The 11,062-nt window shown below is 46.4% G+C and overlaps 1 protein-coding gene across 1 annotated transcript in view; it reads right to left on the reverse strand.

Annotated features, from left to right (window-relative positions):
- Positions 1–934: 934 nt before the first annotated feature.
- PRRG4 (proline rich and Gla domain 4) overlaps positions 935–11,062 on the reverse strand; it is a 28,508-nt gene continuing 18,380 nt past the window's right edge. The window contains exon 6 of the mRNA XM_044270310.1: positions 935–1,716. Within this exon, the coding sequence (XP_044126245.1) occupies positions 1,488–1,716 (229 nt within the window). The 3' untranslated portion in view covers positions 935–1,487. The remainder of the gene's footprint in view (positions 1,717–11,062) is intronic.

Raw genomic sequence — 11,062 nt, forward strand, 5'->3', positions numbered from 1 at the left:
AATAATGAGGATAGGTCCTCATTATCCCATCGGTGGGGGTCCGAGTCCCAGCACCTCCACTGATCAGCTGTTTCAGGGAGCCACAACGCTTAACGGAGCTCTGGTCAGCAATGCAGCCTCCCACTTGCTGACTAAGCACAGCGCCGTACATAGTATAGTGGCTGTGCTTGATATTGCAGCTCAGCCCCATTTGACTTGAATGGGGCTGAGCTGCAACTAGGCCACGTGACCCATGTACGGCATTGGTGACATCACTGGCCAACTCATCTAAAGGACAAAGTAGGGATGTGAACCAGGACACTGTGTTATCATGCACTCTTAGGCCTCCGACATACAACTGTATCCATTTTGCGGTCCACAGATTACGGATCCGCAAAATACAGATGCAGTCTGTGTTACATCAGCATTTTTTGTGGACCCATTGACTTCAATGTGTCTGTATTTGGTGGACAAGTAGAGGACATGTCCACATTTTGTGGAACAGACATACAGAGGCAGAAAGCACATGGATCATCCGAGTGCTTTCTGCATCTATATGTCGGTTCTGCAAAAACATAGACAATATCAGCAAGCTATGGACCACAGACCCATGGAAAACAATGGTTCCGCAAATAAAATGTGGATGGCACGTGGACCACATCCACAGACGCAAGTTTCGCAAAATGCGTCTGTGTGCATGGGGCCTTAGGCTGTGTTCACATCTGTGTTGGGGGTTCCATCACAAATCCCTTAAAAAAAATCACAGATACCATGACCGGAACCCAACAAACCCCATTATAGTCAATGGGTTCCATCAGGTGCCCCTGGTACTGGATGCAGCATGTCCATAATTTTCGTTGTTCAGTTCGTTGGAACAACAGAAATCAGAAGAGGAGATGTGAAGAGAGCCTGACCCTGTATAACACTTGTATTACAAAAGCAGGACTAGCATACGTGCTGTATAATCATTTACTATTATTTCACGGTACTTTCTACATCGCCATATAGTCTTCATTCTCAGGATCATTTTTTAGTAACGTGTGTATTCATTATAAAATTCTCTGCCGCTTTATGCATCCCATTGAAAGTACAGAAATACAATACGTGTCCAAAGCCAACAGGCCGTACAATATCTCCTGGCCGTAGAGCGTATACTCCAAGAAGAGTCACACACACCTTGTGTGTCTTCAAGTTCTCATTTGTGTTCCATCCCTTCTCATGGAACCTTCTCATCATCTCAGTCTATAAAAGAAGATCCAGAATCCATCAGGATAATCCTAAACCTCAATTCCATTTTATGTTTCGTTCATGTTTCCAGGCATTCACTCAGAATGTCACCTTATAAACCAGGAAAATGATGAATTGTTAAAAAAAAGTTCCGTAATCCACCATGGCTTCACATACACCGCTCTTCTCATTCCCCAAAGGTAAAAGGGATTTTTATACTTTCCTCCATCCTATAGTTCTTCTACAGTGTAAATAATAGCTCCAACGCACTCTTTACCTACTCAAAGCCCTTGAGAAGCAGGAATCGAGAGGGACTTTTTGTAGAGTTTTGGGTCTACAGTCCCGGGATAAGGCGGTGGTGGGACATCATAAGCAGCATCCATTGCCACAGCTTGTGCATAGGAGGGTGGTCCATTCTCCGTTGAGGAAGATACGGTATTCTGTAATGGAAACGACTCTTGTGTCCTGGGACTGTTGGATGTAGTTCTACAGTCGTGGTCTTCTTCTGGACTATAAATGAAGTACATACCATAGTCAGGAACATGGACTTTATTTGTAGAAATGTCATGTATATTACAATAAATTCAACTTCAATTTTAAATCTTAAGAACTATCGAGGTGAGTATAATCACAGTGTATGCATATGGTGAACCTAAGATGGTCGTAGATGGACACATTCCTCAACAACTGTTGGGGAGACATCTGTCCATCTACAGAACACCAATGTGAAAGCAGTGGTAAAAAAATAATACAAAAATGTGCTCGCCAGGGAATGCTACAGTGGGGCCCTCATAGCTCAGTCACAAGTTGCGTGAATGGAACCTTTTAATGTCCGTTCCTCAGTATCTGGTTACTGTAAAATAAAGCAGTAACCAAAATACCCCAAACTAGAACATGTCCTAAGTAGAGGTCTCTATTGGCATGAACTATTCCCCATGGTTCTACATAATGAACATGCTACATTCTCTTCTCATATTCATCTCTGAAGAAGGTTATTTATCCAACTGGAGTGGTCTACCATTGACAACTCCTATGATAGTCTTGGCTGTGCAGGACTTACCTGCCTAGATAGGAGCCCAAGGGGTCTCCTCCCATTACAGGAATCTTCTGGAGATTCTGAAAGATTAGCGAAGCATGGATCATCCTTAGGGCTCATACACACGAGTGTAATGGCTCAGTGCCCGTGCACTGGCACCAGTTGTGTGCACTCTGCTTGCGGATGTGCACCCATTGACTTGAATGGGTCCGCCATCTGCAAAATACTGCCAAAGATAGAACATCTTCTATCTTTTTGCGGTGCAGAGGCTTGTCCAGAAAGCCCACAGAAGCGCTTTGTAGTGCTTCCATGGGCTTCCGATCCGTGCCTCCGCTCAGCAAAACATAGGTGAAGTCCCATCTTTGGTTGTATCTGGCAGATTGCAGACCCATTCAAGTCATGGCTGTTTGTGGTCCGCAATACAGGCACCATGGCCATATGGTCGTGTGCATGAGTCCTTATGGAGATTTATGCATTTCACACCATGAATATACCGTGTCCTTTTGACCTAACTTGGAAGCTCCTGAGCCTCAATGCAAAATCTTTAACAGGGACATCACCTACCATGTGCCATTTATATACTGGGGAGTGGGTGGGGGGAGAGGTCCTTCTTATATGGCAAAAGAACCTTTGGGCTTCCTAGGGCGCCAGGTGCAGCAACTATCTCTGCACCCCCTTTTGGCATACGTTTGGGTGGTATGCATCGGCATGCCTTTTATGTCACTGTATTGAAAAACTGATTTACTAATCCTTACAAATATGCCAGATTTATCACAGTGGCTGATACTGGGTGATAGATCAGTTGCAATTTTAACTCTTTAAGGACCTCTGCTACACATGTACGGCAGAAGTATGCCTGCTCAGAGGCTAAGTGGGTGCCGTAGCCGCCAGGTCCTGCCATTTCACACAGAACACACCTGGAGGCATTGTCTTTCATGTGCGATAATGCTGATCATGGACTTTTAACTCCTCAGATCCTGTGGCATCTGAACGGAGAAATACCAGGAGCGCTGTGCAAATGGCTCCCCGTGCCAAGATGGAAGGAGCCGTTTAAATGCTATGTCAGCCTCTGGCCTTCTGAAGGCTCCGAGGCCTGCCACAGCTATGTTCCTATGGAGCCCTGACTGTGGTAGAGCTCAATAAAAACATAATCAATGTCCAATAGGCTGCCATGTTAGATTATTGCAGTCTATGGGAGAAGCAATCAGACGATCACATGAAAAAAACTATTCTAAACGCATTTATCCCGTCACAAAAAAAAAATTACATTTCAAAGCAGATTTTTCAACGCTTCACCCCTTTCCCACAAAGCCACTCCTTCTTGGCACACAAGGCACAGAGGATTATTCTTTTTGCCTTACTTGCTTTAGAAATATGTCTAAAATGAGATGCTCCAAATTTTGCTGCAATTTATGATAGAGTTCAGTGGCTCCCATAACAGGAGAGGTGAAATATGTAACTATATGGCACATGTGGGGCTATACATTGGCCAGATATGTCCGGAGATTTTCCCAGCACAAATGTGGTATACTGTCCTAAAGATGGCCGCTTCTGACATTACATTTTTCCGCTTTGCGTTTAATGCTTATAAGGAAACATTTGGCCCTACGTTAGCGAGTAAAAGGAGGAAAATATTAGCTATTCAGTGAGATGTCCCGGGCTCTGTAATTACAGGGGGATAATTGCAGGCTTTATATGTTTTCTCAGGCAGGCAGAGCTATTATTCTGCAGTAATTACATGGTCCTGAATTGTCTTACTGCAGGAGTATTAAGACACCAAGGAATTTCTTTGGTAAACTGCAGAAATTTGGGATGTTACCTCTTTTGTGAGCTTGAAAAAGGGAACTCAATGCTCTGCACATTTCACGCTCGCTTGCATTTGTATCCAGATCATATGTCCCTCCATAAACTCACCCGACTACTTTTCTATGTGAAGGAGAAAAGGTTGTAACACAGTTTGGCCACTAGGGGAGCTAACGCCCTCTTAGGAGAGAAAGGTCTCACTTGTGGTTAGCACTGAGCAACTGTCCAGATAGAATAGATAGAAGAGCACAGATTTCATGGTTTTGCTAAGGTACAGCATTTTGAAATCCGGCAGAGGAACAGCTTGCCGGAGTTCACCTGTATCCGGCATAGCCGAATAATGCAGTCAGTTCACCATTGACTACAATGGGCATGCTTTCCGGAATAAATGCAGGCTTTTTCGACAGAATAAAAGTCCTACATGCACAACTTTTTGTCCAGCCAAAAGCCACCATTATGCTGGAAATTAGCAGGATCCTGTCAGATGCCATTGTAGTCAATGGGGATCCGGTGGTTACCGGCATTATCTGGCTATGCTGGATACGGTGAACTCCGGCAGGCTGAAGTAAATGTAGCCTCACACTTTCCTTATAATATCTACCCTGCATACTGCAAGATGCATACATGCATATCCCTTTAAAGGGCATCTGTCAGCAGATTTGTACCTATGACACTGGCTGACCTGTTACATGTGCACTTGGCAGCTGAAGGCGTCTGTGTTGGTCTCATGTCCATATGTGCCCGCGTTGCTGAGAAAAATGATGTTTTAATGTATGCAAATGAGCCTCTAGGAGCAACGGGGGCGTTGCCATTACACTTAGAAGTTCCACTTTGTCTACAACTGCCGCTCCACTCTGCACAATTGACAGGGCCAGGGAGTGAGAACATCATCATGCTGGGCCCTGTCAATCAAAGTAGAGAGGGTGCGGCAGTTGCAGAGAAAGTGGAACCTCTAAGGCCTCGTTCACACTTCAGTGTTCGGTCAGTGATTTCCATCAGTGATTTGTGAGCCAAAACCAGGTGCAGCTCTAAACACAGAACAGGAGCAGATCTTTCCCTTCTACCTCATGTCTGTGGAGGCTCCACTTCTGGTTTTGGCTCACAAATCACTGATGGAAATCACTGACCAAACACTGAAGTGTGAACGAGGCCAAAGTGTAACGGTAACGCCCCCGTTGCTCCTAGATGCTCATTTGCACATTATAAAACTTCATTTTTCTCAGCAATGCGGGCCCATATGAACATGGGACCAACACAGATGCCTTCAGCTGCCAAGCGCACATGTAACAGGTCAGCCAGTGTCATAGGTACAAATCTACTGACAGACGCCCTTTACTAAGCCGAGGGTCTGTCATCTGCCAAAAAGGTATCAAATTCAATTTTGTAGGATAGTACATTGACCTTTAAATGCACACAGGTGCGGTGCAGTTTCTGGGGAAAAAAGCTGTGTTTTTTCTAATCACAGATACTATATAAGATAGGAGTTTTTACAGGAATACCCCTTCAAGGAACCGATTTTGATGATAATATATTGGAATACTGTATTCATGCAATTCCCTAGTATTATATTTAGAGAGCAACTATCAGGAAAATGAATTATAGTGACCGTCCAGGCTCCTCATGTACTTTATAATTGTGCTGCCCTTGCTGTAATAAAAATCAGCTCTCCTTGTGATAGGATCAAACTTATACGCAGCAGCCAATCAGAGGAGGCAGAGCTACAGGGGGAGGGAGGAAGCAGCAGCTTAAACCAATGACGAAGCTGAGGTGTATCTCAGACTAGTGATGGATGAACATCGGCCAGGACGTTTTGCGAGCGCATGTTCGCGGCGGGCCCTATTCACTTTAATGGCAGGCGAACCTGAAAAACCTTCAGGTCATATTTGCAGCCACCAAATACTTACTAGAAGTGCACAAATAGTCTCACAACATGGACAGTGACATACCTAGAGGGAGATCAATGGCAAAAATTCCCACACAAAATATGTATTTTAATCAGGGGCCATTTTTATGCGTCTTAAAGGGAAACTCTCAAAAATGTGCCCTGCTGAAGCCTAGAAAATTTTTATTTTAGGCCAGTGGAGTACAGGCCCCAAAAATTAGGCATTCACCTGACAGAAAAGAACTTGTGATTATGTGGCTGGAGGTATATTAGACGGTCACTGGATAACAATTTTACTGTAGGCCAATGGAGTACAGGCCCCAAAAAATTAGGCATTTACCTGACAGAAAAGGCCTTTTATGCCGCTGTATATACATAAGACAAGGACCATTCTTTGTTCTGGGTGGTGGCAGATATGTGTGGGCTGGCATGAGGAAATTTAATTACATGTGGTCGTCACAGGTGTTGAATTCCTCGGATATCCATGCCTCATTCATTTTTAGAAATGTGAGGTAGTCCACACTGTCATGAGCTAGGCGAATGCGCTAATGGGTCACGATGCCCCTTGCCGCGCTGAACGTCCTTTTGGACAGGACACTCAACGAGGGGCAAGCCAAGAGTTCCATGGCAAATTGTGCTAGCTCTGGCCACAGATCAAGCCTGCACAACCAGTAGTCAAGGGGTTCCTCGCTTCTCAGAGCGTCCACATAGGCCGATGTAGTCGGACACCTGTCGGTCTAGGCATTCCCTGAGGCTGGATCTGGAGGGCGGCTGTCGATGGGTTGGTTGCAAGAATGATCTCATATCCGGAGTGAACAACACATCTTCAAACCGCCCTCTTCTTGCAGGTGCAGTAGGATTGGTACCTGCACCTGTTTTGCTGTGGGTGGAAATTCCTCTGCTAGCGCCTGCAACAGCAGAATGCAGCATCTCTCGCAGCAAGGCCTGGAAATGCTGCATTCTGCCAGCCCTCTGTGATGCTGGTAATATGTCAGCCATTTTGTGTTTATAACGGGGGTCTAAGAGTGTTGCCACCTAGTACTGGTCCTTGCCCTTTATGCTTTTTATACGGGGGTCCCTCTTCAAACACTGGAGCATGAAGGCCCCCATTTGCACTAAATTGGAAGCGGTGGAGCGCCCTGGCTCCTGCTCATCGCCCAGGAGAATGTCGTCCTCGGTCTCCTCCCCCCAGCCACGGACAACACCAGGGATCCCCGAAAAGTTGAAAGTACCCCTCAAAGCCTGCTCTTCTTGCTCCTCCTCCTCCCCCCAGCCACCATCCTCCTCTGACTCCTCTTCACACTCCTGCTGACTTGTCTCAGATGGAGTAGCCCCCCTGGGAATTCATTCAGCATTGCGACTTCCTCATCTTCCAGCTCCTGCTCCTCGACAGCTTGATCAATGACACGATGCAATGCACGCTCCAGAAAGAAGTCGTAAGGTACTATGTCACTTATGGTGCCCTGGCTACGACTGACCAGTTTGGTGATCTCATCAAAAGGCCGCAGAAGTCTGCATGCGTCGTGTATGAGCAGCCACTGGCGCGGTGAAAACAAACCAAGCTCCACAGAACCTGTCCTGCCGCAGAGTTCATACAGGTAGTCGTTAACGGCACGTTGCAGCTGGAGCACCTATCAAGCATATACAAGGTGGGGTTCCAGCACGTCGGGCAGTCACAAATCAGACGTCTCACGGGCAGGTGGTGTTGCCACTGAACGTCAGCAAGGGGAGCAATGGCCGTGTAAGATGTTCTAAAATAGCCAGAGATTTTCCTGGCCTGCCGCAAGACGTCCTGGACCCCAGGGTATTTGGCAACGAATCGCTGCACGACTAAGTTCAGGACGTGTGCCATGCATGGCACGTGTCATTTTTCCCTGTTTCAGCGCGCTCAGCAGATTGGCACCCTTGTCGCACATCACTTTACCAACTGTCAAATTAAGTGGGGTTAGCCACTGATCGGCCTGTGACCGCAGAGCTGAAAACAGTGCAGGACCGGTGTGTCTCTTGGCTTCCAGGCACAACAGCCACAGCACAGCATGGCAACGTCTCACATGGCACATCGAATAGGTTCTGTGGAGCTTGGGGGGTGCAGCGGAAGAGGCGGTAGCAGTGGAAAAGGAGGAGTCAGCCGAGGAGGAGACGGAGAATGGAGTAGGAGGAGGAGAAGAAGAGGACGGCCTGCATGCAATCCATGGTGGTAACACCAAATCCACACGGGTGACACAGGTTACATGCTTGACGGCCGTGAGAAGGTTCACCCAGTGGGCAGTAAAAGTTGTGTACCTTCCCTGCCCGTGTTTGCTAGACCAAGTGTCTGTGGTCAGATGTATCTTAGCACCGACACTGTGTGCCAGAGATATATTCACTTGCAGCTGAACGTAGCCTCATAGCTCTGGGATGCCCTTCTGGGAGAAATATTTTTTTACGGGGACCTTCCATTGCGGTGTGCCAATGGCCACAAATTTTCTAAAGGCCTCCGAGTCCACCAGTTTATATGGCAGTAGTTGGAGGGCTAGCAGTTCCGACAAGCCAGCGGTCAGCCGTTGGGCAAGAGGGGTATCCAGCGTCATCAACTTTTTACGCTTGAATATTTGGGCCACAGAACCCTGCCTTCTGCCAGATAAACGCGACGATAGGCACGGTGGAAGGTGGAGTGGAGGACAAATGGGAGTACAGAAGAGATAGAGAAGAGGCAGGACGTGGAGCGCCGGGAGTGTGGCTTTGTGGGTTCTGCCAGCGTTGATGGGAGGCCAGGTGCCTTCTTAAGGCGGTCGTCCCTAGGTGAGTGTTGGGCTTACCGCGACTTATGCGTTGACAGCACAGACTGCAGATGGCAACACCATTGTCAGCAGCTGACACGTTAAAAAAAGCCAACACTGCGGAGCCATGTGCCGACATCCTGGGAGCGCAAGATGTGACCGTGCATGGTAGATGGCTCGCTCCAGATACATTTGCAGTCTGCTTTTTGCCTAAGGTGCACTGCGAGTTCTGCCTGGTTCTCCTCCTTATCTGCTGCTCCGTCTCTCTCTCTCTGAACTCCCCTCCTCTTCCTCTCTTGTGGGCACCCACGTGACGTCCATCGACACATCATCATCGTCACCTTCACCACCACTTATATTAGAGATCTCGGAGTAGGCAGCAACAGCGGGGACCACCCTCCTTGGGCTGATCTGGGTACTGTCATCAGACCGCTGGGTGGCGGCTGTTGCTACCTCCTCTTCCTGATCCGATGCCAAGAATGGCTGCGCATCGGTAAGGTCTGGGAATGGATGGGAAAATAATTCCTATGACTCGAGTGGAGGGGCTATGGTGGTGGTGGTGTCTTTGGGGGTGCACACAGCTGAGAGTGAGGAGGGTGCAGATACAGAGTATGAGGAGGGTGCAGAAGCGAAAGGCTGAGTGAGCCACTCAATCAACTCTGGTGCGTGCTTTGACGTAATCGCACGCACCTTCTCCAACTATCCACTTAGGCTCAGGCCTGGTGCACCTGCCCGACCCCTACCACCCCTGTGGAATGGCCTGCCTCCTCCTCTGCCTATCATTTTCAAAATGACCCTGTGCCAAAGTCTCTAGAGAAGAGCAGTATTTGTGGAAGCAGGCATATCGCAGACCTCAATCAATATTTGGTGGAAGCAGGTATATCAATCCCCTTAATCAGTATTTTGTGGAAGCAGGTATATATCTGTAAGGAATAAATCAAGGCAACTGGACGTACTGTAGATTTCTTGAAAACGTTTCACTCGTTCTTCCAACGAGCTTTCTCAATTCTGAGTGACTGTACAAGAATTCTCTTGGAATAAATTTGTAACTGAATCAACATCTGGTAATTATACCCAGCATGGGGTCAGAGGTCATTCTACCCAGCATGGGGTAAAAGGTGTTGATCCCATTATCCTAATTGGAGTCAGTAGGTGATAATGACCTCCCAGAAAAAGGTGTCAAGACAGCATTGTATGTGGCAGACAATAGATGTCTAACCCCCCGCCTCTATTGAAGCTTGGCTTCTCTATTTTTACGTAGATGGCCTCCTTCACACCTAGTTTGTACTGGGTATAATGACCTCTGACCCCATGCTGGGTATAATTACCAGATGTTAATTCAGTTGCATATTTATTCCCAGAGAATTCTTGTACAGTCACTCAGAATTGAGAAAGCTCGTTGGAAGAACGAGTGAAACGTTTTCAAGAAATCTACAGTAAGTCCAGTTGCCTTGATTTATTCCTTACAGATATACCATGACCTGGATAAATGAGAACCTTCACAGACAAGCAGGTATATAGAACCTCTTAATTAATATTTGGTGGAAGCAGGTATATAGCAACCCTCAATCAGTATTTTGTGGAAGCAGGTATTTCAAACCCCTTAATCAGTATTTTGTGGAAGCAGGTATATCACACCCCTCAATCAGTATTTTGTGGAAGCAGGTCTATCAAACCCCTTAATCAGTATTTTGTGGAAGCAGGTATATCGCAGGCCTCAATCAATATTTGGTGGAAGCAGGTAGATCACACCCCTCAATCAGTATTTTGTAGAAGCAGGTATTTCAAACCCCGTAATCAGTATTTTGTGGAAGCAGGTATATCAATCCCCTTAATCAGTATTTTGTGAAAGCAGGAGTATCACAGACCTCAATCAATAGTTGATGGAAGCCGGTATATCAATCCCCTTAATCAGTATTTGGTGGAAGCAGGTATATAGAACCCCATAATCAATATTTGGTGGAAGCAGGTATATCGCACCCCTCAATCAGTATTTTGTGGAAGCAGGTATATCAATCCCCTTAATCAGTATTTTGTGGAAGCAGGTATATAGAATGGCTTAATCAATATTTGGTGGAAGCAGGTATATCTCACCCCTCAATCTGTTATTTGTGGAAGCAGCTATATAAAAAACCCTTAATCAGTATTTTGTGGAAGCAAGTATATCGCACCTCCCAATCAGTATTTTGTGGAAGCGGGTATATCAAACCCCTTAATCAGTATTTTGTAGAAGCAGGTATATTGCACCCCTCAATCAGTTATTTTTGGGGCAACAGGTATATCACACTCGTTGCAAATAGTTGTTCCAATAGCGCTTGTCCCTCTATATACCTGTGGTATCACAGCAGAATCACACACAACTGCTGCACAATACAA

Source organism: Bufo gargarizans, chromosome 10 (genome assembly GCF_014858855.1).
Source record: "Bufo gargarizans isolate SCDJY-AF-19 chromosome 10, ASM1485885v1, whole genome shotgun sequence".
In the NCBI taxonomy this organism is placed as follows: Eukaryota; Metazoa; Chordata; class Amphibia; order Anura; family Bufonidae; genus Bufo; species Bufo gargarizans.